The 18,641-nt window shown below is 41.1% G+C and overlaps 1 protein-coding gene across 1 annotated transcript in view; it reads left to right on the plus strand.

The window, feature by feature from the left end:
• Window positions 1-18,641, plus strand: part of Axdnd1 (axonemal dynein light chain domain containing 1) — a 78,367-nt gene that overhangs the window by 33,951 nt on the left and 25,775 nt on the right. The window contains exons 15-17 of the mRNA XM_041662452.1: window positions 1,218-1,452; window positions 7,737-7,938; window positions 12,339-12,432. Of these exons, the coding sequence (XP_041518386.1) occupies window positions 1,218-1,452; window positions 7,737-7,938; window positions 12,339-12,432 (531 nt within the window). The remainder of the gene's footprint in view (window positions 1-1,217; window positions 1,453-7,736; window positions 7,939-12,338; window positions 12,433-18,641) is intronic.

The raw sequence follows: 18,641 nt of genomic DNA on the forward strand, positions 1-18,641 counted from the left end.
GTGAATGCCTTATTTCCCTCAGTATTGCCATCAAGGTTCAGACATGTTTCAGGATCAACTCCTTTTTAAGGTCAGGCTGTATTTTATTGTGTATGTGCCATACATATTACATTTTACACATTATTAGAATGTTTTTTTAAAAAAGTTTTAAGTTTTAAAAATAAATTTTACTAAGTCACCATTATGAGGCCAGAGATATGGCTCAGTGGTGTGGCTCAGTCCTATCCCACTGAGCCAAATGTGCAGGCCTGACTACTATTATGCTATTGTGCTATAGTAGTGGGACAAAGAAAAATGTATAATGTCATTGAGTTAAGAGGGAATATTAAATTCATGACCTAATGAAATCTCATACAAAGCTCAAGAATTGATTTTTTGTGTATGCTTTTGAGACTAGGTTTCCAATAACCCATTCTGATCCTGAGCTCATGATGTAGCCGAGACCAGACTGGAGTTCCTTCCCACCCCCTTGCCTCTCAGGGCTGGGACTACAGGTGTGCACTGACCACTGTGCCCAGTCACTTCCTCTTCTTCTGGAATGACTTGATCATAATAATCTTCAGACCAAGGATGTTTGCCTTTCTACATAGAGTGTATTTACTTTAGTGATTTCTTTTTTTTGGTAGTTTTGACACATATGGATAAAATTAAAAAATACATAATTAGGGATAATAATTCTTATTTAGTTTATTAAATGCTTGTCAGGCTGAAAATGCAATTCATACATTATTGTATTCTTTCTGACAGCTCATGATAGAGGTTTTATGATTCCCATCTCACACTTTCCCAAATCGAAGCTTAGGAAGATAATTAACTGAGTTTTCTGTCGGTAGCAAATGGCAGAATAAGAATTTGAGCCTGAGTATCTTTAACCCCAGAATCTTACAAGAAGAAATGTGCAGACAATGACAATAGCGCCTGACTTTTCAGAATCTTTAAGAATCACGGGGATGGCCGGGCGGTGGTGGCGCACACCTTTAATCCCAGCACTCGGGAGGCAGAGGCAGGCGGATCTCTGTGAGTTCGAGACCAGCCTGGTCTACAAGAGCTAGTTCCAGGACAGGCTCCAAAAACCACAGAGAAACCCTGTCTCAAAAAACCAAAAAAAACAACAACAACAACAACAACAACAACAAAAAAAAAAACCCGAATCACGGGGATGGAGGCGCAGACTTGGAATAATAGTGTGCTCTTCTCCCCTCTGCTTCCCTTCCTAGCTGATGAGTGAGGAGAAAGAAAAATTTTCAGGGGATTCTCTGTTGGCCAAATACGACTCTCTCAAGGTCATCAGGCGCTTACAGGAGAACTGGACAGACATTGGGTTTGCGATATTTAGTCGCCACAAGAACATGGATGGGGTGTTGCCCCCAGAGCACGAGTACATGGAGGAAATGATAAAAAACATTAGCAGGCTCTACAAAGAGTATGAAATAAGAATAAATGGTGACAACGGTAAGCAAACAAGCAAAATGGGATTTCTTGGCATCGTAAAGAATCTTAACAGTAATTACAGTGTTGAATATCATTAAAACCCAAAGAGTTCATTAGAAATGAATATCTTAGAAAAAGACAAGATCTTCTGAGTAAATTGGGAGCGTGGGGATTATGGGAGAGAGTAGAAGGGGATGGGGTAAGAAGGGAAGGGAGCAGAGAAAAATAAAGCCCAATAAAAACAATTAATAAAAACAAAAAAATAAATCTTTAAAATATATACAAAAATTAAAATCTAAGAAATAAGTACAAACCATCCCAGTTTTAAAAATCAAGCAGAAAGGGCACTGAGAAATAGCTCAGATGTTAAGAGCACTGACTTTTCTTCCAGAGGTCCTGAGTTCAATTCCCAGTAACCACACGGTGGCTCACAACCATCTATAATGAGATCTGGTGCCTTCTTCTGGCCTTCAGGAATACATGTAGGCAGAATACTGAGACTAATAATAAATAAATCTTTAAAAAAAGATGAAAAAATCAAGCAGAAAAAGTATTGAGTATCATTTTGCTCAGATATAATTTAAGATATAATACCACCACCTGTTTAAAGTGTGAATACAATGTACACATGTGTGTGCATCCATTTCCACAGGTGAGTTTGTAATATTTAGAACACTTCACTAGGAGTCCTGAGTCCTGTATCCTTCAGGTCTTAACCTTCATCACCCTCACCCCTATCCTATTCCTCAACCACTTTCTATCCCTATTCCTAAAACACTTTCTACAGTTCCATCCGGGCTTTTCATGTGAATGAGACATGTGCTTTGTGCCTTTTTCGTTCTTTACATAGCATCATGTCTTTAAGCATCATCTATATTCGCAGCATGTACTAATCTTTCAAGCCTTGTCTACCCCCTTATTTTGAGACAGGGTCTCTCTGTGTCCTGAGATCACTGTATAGACCAGATTGGCCCCAAACCCCTGTCTTTTAAATTTTTTTTATTGTTTTAAAGACATGACTTATCCTCAAACTTGGTCTTCATGCTTCAGCCTCCCATGTGCTGGGGTTACAGTCATTTGCCACCATGGCTGGCCCCCCATCATTTTTATGACCAATAAACTGTCATGTATACACCTAACATTGTATATAGTTTCAGCTGTTGATAGACATTTGGGTTTATCCCTGTTTGCTGTTTTCATTTCTTTTGGACGGAAGTCCTAGCTGTTTGACAGGCTGCTCTGTGTTTAGCTTTCTGGAGACTGCAACAGTGTTTCTGAGGTGGATACAGTTTTAAATCCTCAGGAGCAGTTACGAGGCTCTGATGTTTCTACTTTCTTGGCCATCTCACCATGACAGTGGATGTGAGATGCTGTTTCTCTGTGGTCTTGATTTGTATGCACCTGATAATAAGGATAGCAAAAATTCTTGTCTATCTTCTTTGGGAAAGTTCCCGTTCATATTGTGCATGTGTGTGCGTGTGTGCATGCGTGCATATGTGTGTTGTCCTTTTATTGTAGCTACACATCACTTTTCAGACATGTGACCTACAAATATTTTCTCCCATTCTGTTGGTTGCCTTTTCAAGTTTCCTCTGGTACTGCCTAGATGTATGTCTGTGTAGCACATGTATACGAGGACTGCAGAGACCAGAAGAGGGCATCTGATCCCTTGGGCAGGAGTTACAGATGGTTGTCAGTTGCCATGTGACTGCTGGGAACTGACTCTGGGTCCTCTGGAGCCATTCCACGGCCCCAGCCCCCTATTTCTTTGTTGAGTTATTTTGTACAATAAGAACTGGAGTCATCCACTGTTGCTTTGGATTGGTCTCCTCTGTATGTTGTGGTACTCTGTTATTGTCTATGTCTTTATAATTGCTGCAGCTTCTTCATGGGTTGACCCTTTTATTAGAGTAAAATCTCTGCCTCCTGCTCTTAAAGAGATGATTAGCTGCCCAGTGTTACACCAAGAAATCTGGGCTGAGAGAAATGTCCATAAAAATCCTTCTGCAGATTTTCAGCTGTTTTTCTTCCATCCAGGCCCTAGTCTCATTCACTGTTAGACTTCATGTATCAGTCTCATTCACTGCTAGACTTCATGTATCAGCCTCTTTCAGATTTTCCAGGGAAATTTGACTGCTTTTCTTCTTCTTCTTTCTTTTTTGTTTTTTGAGACAAGGTTTCTCTGTGTAATAGACCTGGCTGTCTGAAACACACTTTGTAGATCAGGCTGGCCTTGAACTCATTGAGATCTGCCTGCCTCTGCTGCCAAGTGCTGGGATTAAAGGCGTGTGGCACCACTGCCCAGCTGTTTTGTCTATTTTTTTAACCCTAGTCAGACACCATCAATTATGTTAAAATTCCAATTTCATAGCCAGTTTATCCAACATATGCTATATAAACCAGCTTTCACATTCTGGCCTGGAAAGGTATCTCCCAAACTCATGCAGTGATCTCAGGGAATGTCTAAGGTGGGTGTCTGAAAACTACTTTACTGACAGAACTAAGAACCTTCAGAAAATGTTCTAAGTAGGAACCAGTGTTATCACTAAGTGCAGCACAATTATTATTATTATTATTAATATTATTGATATATTCCTCTGTGAGCTATCTGTATATTATTGCTCATTTTTAAAAATACAGCCATTATTTGCCTCTGTAGACTTTTTGTGATATCTCTATGATAGCTACTTTGTTGTAGGAGGCCGCTTGTGTGTTCCCAGCTGCTCAGGCCTGAAATTACCACACAGAAGCTATATTACAAATCACTGCTTGGCCAATCACTTAAGTATAAGAATTAACCCATCTCCATTATTTTATATTTTACCACAATGTTCATGGCCTACCGGCAAGGTTCCAGCTGGCGGCTTGTGTCTGTCTCCAGTGGTGGCTCCATGGCATCTCTGACTTCATCTTCTTTCTCCCAGCATTCAATTTAGTTTCCCCCACCTACCTAAGCTCTGCCCTGCACAGGCCTAAGACAGTTTCTTTATTAACCAGTGGTATTCACAGCATACAGAGAGGAATCCCATATCACCTCCCCTTTTCTGTTTAAATAAAAAGGAAGGTTTTAACTTTAACATAGTAAAATTACATAGAACAAAACAGGTATCAAGCAAGAATTAAGTTACAATATTTATATCTACTTTATCTTTTATCATAACTAAGGAAAACTGTAATAATAAGTATCTATTCTTCAACTCTATCAAAGACTCCAGAAGGATATAATACCTAAGTTAACAGGAAGTGCATTGTAAGCAACTTCCAAAACTCTGGAATTGACAGAGACATCTCACTGCCTGGACAGTCACCCAAAGTTCTTCTATATCATTGGAGCATCCATCTTCAGCCTGCAGGCCCATAGTATCCAGCAGACTTTTCCACAAAGCAGGAAATTTGAAGATCTGTTCTGCCTTTTAATGGCAAAGCCTATCAGTTACTTTCTTCTGTATCCTGTAGAATGTCTGACAGACTCTTTCATGAAGCAGGAACCCCAAAGGAGTATCTCACCTTTAGGCAAGTTCAACAGTCATTTCTCTGTGGATCCTGCATGTCTAGTTCATACAACATAGCATCAAGCAGTCCAGGCAAGAGCAGTTTGCCCAAATTGCTAGCAAACTCCATAAGGATCCTCTTCAGTGCCCATCTTCCTCTTGAAGTAGATTGGTGCTGCCAGGAGCAGATGGGTCTCATTGTCATGAAAAGTCCTAACTTATTAAAACACTTTAAATGCCATATTCTGTAGTTTTTGAAAGATTGGAAGAATGCCTATCCATCTGAAATACATCTCTGCACATCTAGAAAATCTAACTAACATGACTACAAGCTTGACTATTGTAGATGATTATCAATTAACCTATATTTCTTAATTATACATTACATTTTTAAATGAGCTGAACAAACACAATACCTTAATCAAGATCAGAAATACATATACACAGTATAACAAAATTGACCTTAAATTTGTATCAATAAACCAAGATCTGTACTAATGCAAATCTCTTTGGCACTACTTATTCCAATACTTTAATTATTGTTCATGTAACAATAATTGTATCTATCTATCTATCTATCTACCTATCTATCTTCCTTCTTATAACTAATGCCTGTTAGATGGCATGCTCTCAAGAAATATGATTAACTTTTAACCCTTAATTAAGCTAAAAGTAGTAGATGAAAGGTGTTGTGGAATATTTGTTTAACTATGTAAAGTTATGTTACATTAGTTTATGTTGTAGAATATTACTTTAACTATGTAAAGATGTGTTGCTGTTTCACCTAACCTGCCTAAGGCACCTGATTGGTCTAATAAAAAGCTGAATGGCCAATAACTAGACAGTAGAGGGATAGGCATAGTTGGTAGGGAGAGAGAATAAGTAGGAGGAAGAATCTAGGCTCAGCAGAGAACAAGGGAGAAAGAGAGGGAGACTCCTGGGGCCAGTCTGGCAGCTGCCAGCCAACCAGACACCAAGGAAGCAGGAAAGAAGGACATATAGAATGAAAGAAAGGGAAAAAGCCCCAAGGCAAAACAAAGACAAAGATAAACAGGTTAAATTAAGTTATAAGAGCTAGTGGGACAAGCATAATACAGAGCTGAGCATTCATAACTAATAGTAAGTTTGAATCACGATTTGAGGGCTGGCAGTCCGAGAAAGCCTGCTACAGAAAGAAACTCCAAAAGCAGGATATATCCACACTCGTTGGATTAGGTATTCTATAGAAGGTGGTGATGAATCTTTCCCCTTAAGAGAATGTACAGGCCGAGGAGATAGCTCAGCATGGAAAGTGCTAAAGTGCTTGCTGCATTGCAGGAACACCTGAGTTCACATCCCCAGTACCTGTGTTAAAAAGCTGGTGATGCGTGCTTTTAATCCCGGTGCCAGGCACTGGCTCTTACCTTTACCTCAGTCCGAAATGGTGATCCTGCCTCCAGGAATCTCGAATGAGACTGAGCTGAGAGCTGTCTCCTCCCATCTTATATTCCTCTCTAATTCTGGGATTAAAGACGTGTACCACCACCGCCCGGCCTCTGTAGCTAACTAGTGTGGCTACTGGGATTAAAGGTGTGTGCCACTACTGCCTGGTTTATATGGCTGGCCAGTGTGGCTGTTTCACACTCTGATCTCAGGCAAGCTTTATTCATTAAAATATAAATGAAATATCACTACAGGGTTTTCTCTTCATGTTTTAAAAATGAAATGAGACAGAGAAGGTATTTTTCTGTGACCTCACTGTGAAGTAGTCAACTGTGTTAACAGTGGGATCCAGGCTCTATCCTTCAGGCCTTTAGAGTATAGTGGTTGCCATGACTAGAAACTGTGGATTTCATGAAGACCCAGTCAAGGACCAAGAAATACCTGCAGACCCACATCTACTCCCCGGTCATTGACTTCTCGGGAAGAAGCTGCTCATCATCACTCCTCTCTTCAGAGAGTGCCAGAAAACTGTAGCTGGTATTTCTGGATTTAATGCATTTGGTTTTCCACAGAGAAAGCAAGGAAATTAGAACACAAGCTCACCAAAGAAGCACCCACTGGGTACAGAGGCACTTACTGCAGCGTTTACTTGCTGTTTAGTTAGAAATCTATGGGTTCTAGTAGGCTGGAGCATGGCAAACAGGGCTCTCCAGCCTTGCCCTTCTCCCCCATCCCTTCAGCCTTGATAAAAAAAAAAAAAAAAACAAAACACTGGGCCACATTCCTAAAGCTAGCCACCAAGGTTTATTCCCTTATTTGATTACATCCTCCTCCCGAAGCTGACTACCAAGATCCAGCTGTCAAACTATTGAAGTCCAGCAATCAAAAGCTCCCTTTCAGCTGCCCTGATTAACACGCCCAATCAAAACAAACCAACTCATCCTAACAGTGTTTTGCATTTGACCTTTATAAACCGTCATTTGCCCGTGGGCCACATCTCCCCTCTCCCTCTCCCTCTCCCTCTCCCTCTCCCTCTCCCTCTCCCTCTCCCTCTCCCTCTCCCTCTCTCTCTCTCTCTCTCTCTCTCTCTCTCTCTCTCCAGAGGCAGTCCTTTGTCCCCCAGGGACAAATACCCTTCCCCTCCCCCATGTTCCCTTTCCTCTCTCCCTTGTCCTCTATCTCCTGTCCTCTTATTCCCTGTCCTCACTCCCTCTGGGGCAATCATGTATCCTCTGTGCTGAGAACTTGGTTTTGGAATGTTTTGTGCCAATTCCGGTTCTTTCAGGGATGAGTCTTTCAAGGGCATCTGTCCTTGCCTAGATTTTATAATCTAGTATTGAAACAGTGATATTACAAACAATTTGTTAATGTTTCCTTCCCTCACTTTTCTAGGTATCTCCAAAGTTCTTCCAAACGTGATTATTTCTCTGGACATGTGTTCTTTCAAGTTAGAAAACCTCCTAGAAGTTTCTGCTATGCCTCCTGAAGAGTGGGCTGAAATTGATGAGAAAATCAATGAAATGAAGTTTCAGTTGGACACACTGTTAAACATTATTGGTACCGTTCCACAGTACCTGGACATGGATTCTGGCGCGTAAGTTCCCAGGCTCTTCTTTTTGGGGTGGATGTGTCTAAAGCTCTAATCTAATAATTCAATAGTCTCAGTGTATTTATAGATTTTAAAACCTTATTTTTTATTTTTCTAAAAAAGAAGCTTTGTATGTTATGGTGAAATAAGATTTCTGTTACTGCCATTGTAAGACTTTAAGACAATCCTAAAGCCATTTTTGACAATTCTGAATCCTCTCAGCCTCTGTGCCATAGTGCTTCCCCTCCTCCCCTGGGAACCAAGGACCTAACAGCTACACTCGCACGTACTCAGTTCCTGAACAATTACCCATATATGTATGTTTTGGTTCAGTCTCCTGGGAAACGGGGTCAAAATGACCTCTGACCTCATCTGATCTGGCAACAGCTCTCCAGTCAATTATTGGTAATAGCCTTTTCAAATAAGCCAATCAGAATAGTCAAAGAACAACCCCCCCTTGCTTCTGTGGCCCCTTTAAAAGTAAACTGTACCCGCTATTCGAGGTCTCTCGGCTTCCCAAATGCTGAGGGACCCTGTAATGACAGAATTAATAAAATCCTCATGCTTTTGCATAGGCTGTGGTGTGTGAGATGGTCTCTGGGGGTGACTCCTTCTCGGTGTTTGGACGCTAGAGTCCAACACCATGAAATACAGGTAGCTGGGCTCTTTCTTCAGAAAAGAGACTTATTTTTACTTACGGTTTCACAAATTGAAAGTCTAAATAGCATGGTGCTGGCTCTGTCAAGGGCTCATGACAAATGACATCATGGCAGGAATGCAGGTAGGAGGGAGGGAATCACATGGCAAGTCAGAGGGATCTAGTTCATTCTTTTCCAACAATTCCTTCTTGTAGGAACTACCCAGAATCTCATGGAGTACCCCGGTGACCTAATTACCACTTAGTAGGCCATACCCTTAAAAGTTTCATGACCACACAAAAAGCCTAGCTTTCCAAAACATGAACCCCTGGAAGAAAAAAACCCACCTAGCCTATACCCCTTCCCCCTCCTATGGCCCTAATCCACCACTAATATGCTTTCTTTCTGCTTTTCCCATTATAAACAGTTCACATGAAAGGAAGGCTGTCTGCAAAATAATCACTGTTAAATGTAGGCCCATATCAAAATACACTTTAGGAGGAGGCATTAATAGTATTATGTGGCATTGATTAGCATTAGTTACATTTGGGAAGGAAAAAAGAAAAGAAAAGGAACTCCCCTCAGGGTAAGACCAGTAGCTAGTATAGGAGAGAGAGAGAAAAAAGGGAGAGAAAGGAGACTTGGAGGGGCTGAGGAGGGCCATGAGGCCATGTTGGATGAGAATTGGTTGACTAGAGAGATAAGGCAGTACAACGAGGTAAGGATATTCCCAGCTCTAGGAAGTCCGAGAAACAGGGATACCACAGACTGGGCAGCTGGTGTTCTCTGGGAGAGGGCAATAAAAAAGAATAATAAAGGGTGTCTTCTTAATCAGTCTCCTGCTGCTGTGAAGAGACCGACCCCAACAACTCTTATAAAAGGAAGCATTTAATTGGGGCTGGCTTGCTGTTTCAGAGGTTTAGTCCATTGTCAGTTTGGCGTGGTGCTGGAGCATTTGAGAGCTACATATAGATCTGCAGGCGGGGATAGAGACATCAGGCTTGTCATGGGCCTTTGAAACCTCAGCTCCCACCTCCAGTGACACACTTCCTCCAACAAGGCCACACCTCCTAATCCTTTCACTCTAAGGTGACTAAGCATTCAGATAAATGAGCCTGTGGGACCCATTCTTATGCAAACCGCAAACCACAAACCACATGGGGGCGGGCGGGAGGGGCCAGCTCAAGAACAGTGGAAGGCTTTACTGATACTGGGTATAACTAAAGAGGGGACAACTGTGATGGAGCGGAGAGAGTTGGGTGGGAGTAGACACTGTAAAGGCAGTCTGGCCTATTGGAGGTCTGCTGGGCTCACTTTCCTGTCTGAGCCTCTTGGTCTTCCTTCCCAGGCCCCCGGAAGCCTGCCAAACCTCTGAACACTTCTCACCTGAGCTCTTCCTTCGGGAGATAAGATTATTGTGTAGTCTGGTCAGTGAGTGGCTTCTCAGATGTCCTGAAGGACACCTCTGGGATGTCCTTTAGGACCTGTTGCAAGTGCCCTGTGCGACCATTCTGTCCTCAGACACCTGTGTTGAAGTTGCCCTGCAGGATCGACTCTGGCCAAGTTCCCACCTTGCCGATTACCAACTCAAAGAAAGACCTTTCTTTACCTAGTAGTGTCTGTTGCGTTTCCAGAGAGGGCAGTTCACAGAGGGTCCCAGGCTTCTTCAGGTGTCCTGTGTGCAACCTCTCTCTGAAGTCTCTCTCCTCTGTTCTCCAGAGTACCCATGGCTGGCAGCACTTGCAGAGTTTCTGAGCTGATACTGAGCCATCTCTCCCTCCTCTGGGTTAGCACTGCTCACTGACAGCCAGTCCCTCCAGGACAGATTCTCATATTTCTCTCCTGCTTTGTAAAGTTCTCGACTTCATCTTGCTGTTAAATCTAGCCATGCGCAGACATGGGCTACTCCGTCTAGTAACGACCACATACCTTTTTCTGGTGTGCTTCCTGCACGGTCTGGCGACCCCCGGCCTGCATAGCTGAATCTCAAAGTCTCCACTATTCTTTTAGAAATGATTTGATTTTAACTTTATATGTATGGGTGTTTTGCCCTCATGTGTGTCTGTGTACTTGGTACCTACAGAGGTCAGAAAAGTGGATCAGCCCCCAGGAACTGGAGTTGCAGATGGTTGTGAGCCATCATGTGGGTTCTAGGAATTGAACCTGGGTCCCCTGGGAGAGCAGCAAGTAACAGTGGAGCCATCTCTCCAGCCCCAGGTTCTATTGTCTTTTAATGTTACTGTATGGAGAACTAGCTTTTGATACAGTGATCACTCAGGGACACATTCAAACCACATCTGAGCTACAGCCATATCCCAATTCTTTGTTTCCAAGTCAACACTGTGTCCCTCCTCTCATTTCTAAATGCGGTCATTGGACCTCACCTCAGCTTTTCTTGGCAATTCTAGATAAATACTTATTGTGTTGGTTAATTTTCTGTCAGGTGACACAAACTGGAGTCTTTTTGGAAGAAGGACCCTCAATTGAGAAAATGCCTCCATAAGATTGGCCTGTAGCAAGTCTGCATAATGCATTTTCTTGATTAATGATTGACATGGCCCAAGGAAACAAGCCAGTGGCCTCTGCTTCAGTTTCTACCTCCAGAGCTGAAATAAACTTTTCTCCCCAAGTTGCTTTTGCTCATGATGTTTTATTACAGCAATAGAAAGCTTTAACTTTTCAAAGAACTTCCTTTCATTTTAATTGATTTTCTCCAAAGTCTTTCTGTGCTCTAGGGTATTGATTTTTATTACAATTATGATTTCCTTCATCCTACTTTTGATTTTATTATTTTTAGTGCTTCACCACTTCCTCCATCCATAGTGTGGCACACATTGACCACACATTCTGTCTGTCACTTAGGGAACCCTCTCAGCCCTTCCCATGGTCTTAAGGTGAACCATTAGGTCATGGAATTGAGACCCTTGTTTAATATTTGAAGCTATCAATCCCCATCTAAGGATGTCTGAGTTACACTGTGGTCTCCTTACTTGCATTAACCTCAAAGTACCTGATGATTAATCTTGAGTTAATATTTGCTGACCCATTTGTCATTTTAAATTTCACATGTTTGAGGTTCCCAATCCCTTCCATTTGTTAACTGTAACTTCATTCAGTTACGTGACTTTGGCTTTTGAATGAATTGAGGTTTGCTTTGTGAAGCAGTGTCTTCATCCTGGAGACTTCTGGCATTTTCACTTTGATGTCTCTGTTAACGAATCTCTGTGATTATTCTGCTTGGAAATTGTTGAACTTTCTGTTAATTATTATTTTTCCATAAACTTATGTCGTTTTCAGCGTTGTTTTTTGAAATTTTTTTCTTTCTTATCATTTCTGGAAGTTTTCAATAGTTTAGTTTTTCAAAGTTAACTTATTGTTTTCATTGGGGAGTAGGCTGTGCTGACTCTGCACAGTCATGCCAGAAGCCAATCGCTGAGAGGGTTTTTAAAGTTAATTAGCATTCCACAAGAAGGTCCTCCTAGCGCAGGAGTGAACAGCATGTGTGTTTACAGTGGAGACAGAATTTTGCAGGTAGACTGTACAATGTCCCAAGGGCATCATACTAGTTGACATCTGTCTAGTAGTTAGGATGGCTGTCTCAACCTAACCAACCTATCAGGAGCTCAAGGTTTTGAGTCACTTTTGCCTAAGTCCTTAAATCTTGATACCCACACTTACCATGTCCCTCTTTCATCTTACTGACGGTGACTTGTATATTCCACTCACGTTTCTTGTGTTTATTTTGCCTGTTTTTTTTTTCCCCTACAGGACACTCCAAGGACATATATTTGACATGATTCACCAATGGCTTTTGAAGATAAACAATGAAATCACCAATGGTAACATTGAACTTCTTCGACATGTATGTATTTGTATAACTTTGCAGGGTTCGATTGTGCTTTGGTTGGGGGATTTTCTTTAAGGAAAAACAGGGCCTCGCTGAAGTAGACAGTTGGAAGTGCAAACTGGAAGCTTATATAATAATTATTCAAATTATTCAATGGAGAATTTAAAAAATTATCCGAGTGGGCATCCCATGGTAGGACTCAATATTTGTCTTGTGACACAAGGAAGAACATTCTAGCACTGTTAGAATCTCATGACATTGTTATAGCAACCCTCGTCAAAAAGTGCTCCATTTACTGTTAGGAGTTTAGATCCATGGAGTCATATATTTATTTCCTTTGTATTCTAGAATTCACCCTTTGTCATAGGAGCACTTGGAAATGCCCTTATGTGCTCCTTTGTTAACACTGAAATATTATCGTGTAGTTAGTCCACAGAGGAGATGGGAGAGACTGGCAATGCCTTCGGGGAGTGGGGGAGTTTGTCTTTCTATCCATCAGCTGTGCTTTCTATTCCGTTTCCCCACCGCCAGTTTTGGCTGTTGTCCCTTTGCCCCTGTGTTCCATTTGCTCTGTGCTATTTGCCTGTCTGCATCATTTGTCTGTAAACTTTTTCTTTTCTTTTATCTCCTTCCTTCCTTCCTTCCTTCCTTCTTTTCTTCTTTCTTACCCATGTATGTGGTGTGTGCCTGTCTGTATTGTGTATGCATGTTTTTTTTTAAAAAGCAATTCTTCTCTTCTTTTTTTTTTTATTTATTTATTATGTATACAACATTCCTTCCATGCCTGCCTGCATACCAGAAGAGGGCACCAGATCTCATTATAGATGGTTGTTAGCCACCATGTGGTTGCTGGGAATTGAACTCAGGACCTTTGGAAGAGCAGTCAATGCTCTTAACCTCTGAGCCATCTCTCCAGCCCCCTTGTGTATGCATGTTTGCAAGTATCTATATGAACATGTGTGTAGAGGTCACAGGTTGATGGTCGATGTCTTCCTTAGTCTCTGTTTGCTGAGGAGCACTCTCTCACAGAACCAGGGCCTCAAGGATTTGGTCACTAACTCAGCTAGTCTAACTAGTCAGCTTGCCCTGGGGATCCTGTTTCTTCTGAGCACTGGGGCACAGCAGGTCTCTGTGCCTACCCAGGTTCTACCAGGATTTTGAACTCTGGTCTTCAGACTTGTGCAGCAAGTGCTTTATTCTGTAATTCTCTTAGCAAGAAAAATTGAAGAAAAAGTTATTTCTAACTTGTTACTAATTTGCACATCTGAACTATTAAAATGCTTTCTGTTATAAAACATATACAAAAGTCAAAATAGATTTTTTAAAAACTCAATATTTTAAAATAATTTTGAAATGGTTCAAAACACTGATGAAATCAGGGGTTTCTCCAGCCCTGCTTCTTAAGCGTTTGTAACTGCAGGTGGAGTTCACCATAAAGCCTCTGGGGGTCACTCCAGAGTTTAGCTTACTTTGATGCCTTTTGGCAGACACCACAGCTCACAGGCACAGATCTGAAGTGATGCTCATCATTATCTGTATTTGTTACATGATGGCGCTCATTTCTGAGTCTGTGGACTATGCAGTGGATTCCTTTCCACCTGCCACCATGTCCATTTGTTCTTGATGCAAACAGTAGCCAGAGTAGGCTTTCTGCAGTTTACAAATGCTTCTCAGTTCGTTGAATCATTTTCTATTTGTAAGACTCTATAACAGATTAGAAAGTCACTTTCAGGCTGTTGTGTAAAGAAGTAACTCGGAGGGGTGTGGTAGTCCCAGCACTTGGAAAGCTCAGACAGGAAGATGATCATCATCAGTTCAAAACCAACCTGTGCTACACAGTGGGTTCTAGGAAAGCCTGGGCTACAAATAAGACCTTGTCTTCACACACACATACACACACACACACACGTTCCAGGAAAGCCTGGGCTACAAAGTAAGACCTTGTCTCAACACACACACACACGTTCCAGGAAAGCCTGGGCTACAAAGTAAGACCTTCTCTTAATACACACACATAACACATACATGTAAATAAGTAAGGCTGATCTATTGCTCTATGATCCTTTCCACCAACCAATTCACACTGAGATGGAGCTGCTAACAGCTGTGGATTAACAAAATAACTTCTCTTTAGCATATTTCATTTACTTGCTATTACACTACACACATACACACACACACACACACACACACACACACACACACACACACACTTTTGTTTTTCCGTGCTGGGAACTAAACCGAGAACTTGCATGTGCACCAAGCTCTCACTTATATTCTGAAGGGGCAAATTAAGTATCATTTTAAAAATGAGGTAATTAACTATTATTATTTTTGAATTGGGGTCTTATTACATAGCACAGGCTGGCCTTTAGTTCTTTGTGTAGACCAGGCTTGCCTCTAGCTCCTGATCCTACTTCTATAGTCTTCAGACTGTTACCATTTCAGGCCTGTCCCACCCCATTCTGCTTCCTTCCTTCTCTCCCTTCCTCATTCCCTCCCTCCCTTCCTTTTACTTTTAAACATCAGCTAAGTCCCCAAGTAGCTGCTTGCCTTTGAAGAGACGAGTGTACCTGGAACAAGTTTGTAGTAGTAATAAGGGCGGCGGGGCTGCATTCCCAGCACCCCAGCCGCCTGCCCGGCTAGCTTATGCCCCGAAATAATTACACGGACACTGTATTCTTTTAAACACTGCTTGGCCCATTCTCTTCTAGGCTAATTCTCACATATTAATTTAGCCCATTTCTAATCATCTGTGTGTAGCACCCCAAGGTGCGCTTACCAGGGAGATTCTAGCCTAGTCCATCCTGGGTCAGAGCTTCATCCTGGGAGCGGGGCATGGCGTCTCTCTCAAGCGTCTGCTCCCGAGAGCAGAGCTGTCGAGTCTCTGACCTCACATCCTCTTCCTCCCAGCGTTCTTTTCTGTCTACTCCTCCCACCTATCCTCTAACCAATAAAATGGGCCAAGGCAGTTCCTTTATTAGCCAATGACCTTCCTCCATCACAAGTTGGTTCTGTAGTTGGACTTTTTTTTCACTTTGGGGGTCTGCCACCCAGTTCCCAAATAAATGCAGAGGCTTATTCTTATTTATGAATGTCAAGCCTTAGCTGGGCTTGTTTCTAACCATATTTTCTAACTTAAATTATCTGGTTTCTCGTTAACTACATTTTGCCTCTACACTTTTTACCTTTCTTCATTTATTTTTCTTCCCTTCATACTCCATGGCTGGTAGTGTGGCTGGGTGACTGGCCCCTGGCATCTCCCTCTCCTTCTCCTTTCCTCCCTCCCCTTTCCTCTTTCAGAGCCTGGATTTCAACTCCTATTTATTTTCTCTGCCTGCCAACCCTGTCTATCGCTCTCCTGTCCTGCTATTGGCCATTCAACTCTTTATTACACCAATCAGGTGTCTTAGACAGGCAAAGTAACACAGCTTCACAGAGTTAAGTAAATGCAATGTACTTTACATCATTAAACAAATAGTCCACAGGATACACAAATGTAACACATCTTAAACTAATATTCCACAACATGATTCATAAAAGAGAAACACTCTTCAGTGACCTCTGCCTTTAGAGCTCTGAATCAGTATTGCAGCCAATCTGTTTCAGTATAACAATGATAATATTCATTTTCTATTTGTTAAAAATCATGGAAATAAATGATAATCTTTTGATTTTCTACCTTAATTTTAAATTCACTATGGTTACTTGCATGACCTTGATTCTGCCATTTAATGTCTATCATATAACTTGGAAATGAAGATAATAGTATTTATTTATGTTGATTTCCAAGGAAGGTTCAAGATAGATTGATGTTTTAGGTAAGCAAAAATGAATTATTTCCATGGCAGTATAACCCAGGCGATTGGCATGTGACAGAACTGTTAGAAATGGTGGGAGCAGATGGAATGGGTAAGATAGGGAGCAGTCTCTTAACTCTTCCTCAGGCGAGATCAGCCCTTGTCCTGATGCATTGTGTGTGAAATACACATTAACCAACACTGCTTTAGGTCATTCACAATCTTTTCCCTCTTATTGAGAGGAAGGCATCATGTTTTATGTACTTAATTTTTTTTTTTTGAGACAAGGTTTCTCAGTGTATCTCCGGCTGTCCTGGAACTCACTCTCTACACCAGGCTGACCTCAAACTCACAGGAATCTGCTTGCCTCTGTCTCTATAAGTGATGTATTTGCTTTTTATCCATTCAACAAGCATGGAGTACCTACTTACTCCCTGCTAAAGACTTTAAGGTATTAAGGGATAAACACAATGGTTTATGCCTGAAAGAGACATCCAGGTCAACTGAGAAGATAGAAGTATAAGTGAATAATAGTAGAGATATTTAGAAAGTACTATAGCATCTTGGGAAAGGGGACAACCTAAAGTCAGTGGAAACTAAAATCTTAGGAGCTGGGGAGATGGCTCAGTGGCAAAGAGAGCTTGCATCTTTTGCAGAGGATCAGAGTTGAATTCCCAGCACCTATATTGGTCAGCTCATAATGGCCTATAACTCCAAATGGGGGGGGCGTGTCCAAAGATGGCTTCTGGCCTCCAAGGGAACCTCACACCTTTGTGCACATGCATGTATATACACACACATGCACACACACACACAAATAAAAATAAAATAAATCTTTAAAAAAGGAAGTAGAGTCCAGATAGATGCTATGTAAGCCCAGAGAAAACTGGGAACTTGGTAAACAGAGCAAGAAGCAGGTATCTGAGGAGTATGTTGCCTTGGCTGTGCACCTTAGAAAGTTCCTTGTTTCCTATTTTTGAGACTCAGCCTCCACCAGGACTATGTGATACAGAGGTTCTCAGACTTTGTGTAAACGGAGAATCTGCTTTGTTTTCCTGGCTGCCCAGATCCAAATAATCACAAAGAAACTATATTAATTACACTACTTGGCTTATTAGATCAGGCTTCTTATTAACTAATTCTTACATCTTAAATTAACCCATTTCTATTAATCTGTGTGTCAGCACGAGGTTGTGGCTTACTAGTAAGCATCTGGTGTCTGTCTCCTTTGGAGGCTACATAGCATCTCTCTGACTCTGCCTATTCTCTCTCTACATCTCTAGCAGCCCGGCTTTATTCTGCCCTAACATAGGCCAAAGCAGCTTTATTCATTAACCAATAAAAGCAATACATACAGATGGACATCCCACATCATCTCCCCTTTCTGTCTAAATAAAAGGAAGATTTTAACTTTAACATAACAAAACAAGTATCAAACAAGAATTACAGTTACAATATTTCTTTGTGAGTCTAAAGTTTCATGTCTAATTTATCTTTTATAACAACTAAGGAAAACTATAACTATCAGTCTTCAACTCTTCAAAGACTCCAGAAGGATATAATACTACCTAAGTAAATGGGAGGTGCATTGTGAGCAACTTCCAAAACTCTGGAATTGACAGAGACATTTTGCTGCTTAGACATTCACCCAAAGTTCTTCTGTAATATTAGGGCATCCATATTCGGCCTACAGGCCCATAGTGTCCAACAGACTTTTCCATGAAACAGGAAATTTGAAGGTTGTTTTTTTGTTTTTGTTTTTTTTTTTTTTTTTTTTTTTTGCCTGTTTCTTTCTTCTGTGTCCTGCAGAATGTCTTGCAGTTTCTTCTGTGAAGCAGGAACTATGAAGGAATCCCATCTTTTGGAAAGATCAGCAGTCACTTTTCTGTGGGTCCTGTGTGTCCAGTTCATATAGCATACCATAAAGTAGTCTAGGCAAGAACAGTTTCTTGCCCAAATGGCTAGCTTTGTCACATTGAAGGCAAATTCCATAAGGAGTTTATTCAATGCCTGTCAACCTCTCTGAAGTAATTGGTGCTTCCAGAAGCAGACATGTCTCACTGTCACGAAAAGTCAAAGTTCTTAAAACATTTTAAGTCCCATATATTGTAGGTCTTTGAAGTGTTGAAGATTATCTACCTAAATGAAATATATCTTTGTATATTTAGAAAACCTAACTAACATCATTACAAGTTTGATTATTACAGATGACTATCTATTAATCTGAATTTCTTAACTATACATTATATTTTAAATGAGCTGCACAAACACAATACCTTAAATAAGAGCAGAAATACATATACAAAATGTAACAAAATCAACCTTAAATTTATATCAATAGGCAAAGAACCATACCAATGCAAAATATTCATCTCTATATCATACCCCCCTTTAAATGAAAACAAACATTTATAGTTAATCATT

This window comes from Microtus oregoni, unplaced genomic scaffold, assembly GCF_018167655.1.
Source record: "Microtus oregoni isolate MIOR12 unplaced genomic scaffold, Mior012 000013F_ref0000133, whole genome shotgun sequence".
NCBI classification, from domain to species: Eukaryota; Metazoa; Chordata; class Mammalia; order Rodentia; family Cricetidae; genus Microtus; species Microtus oregoni.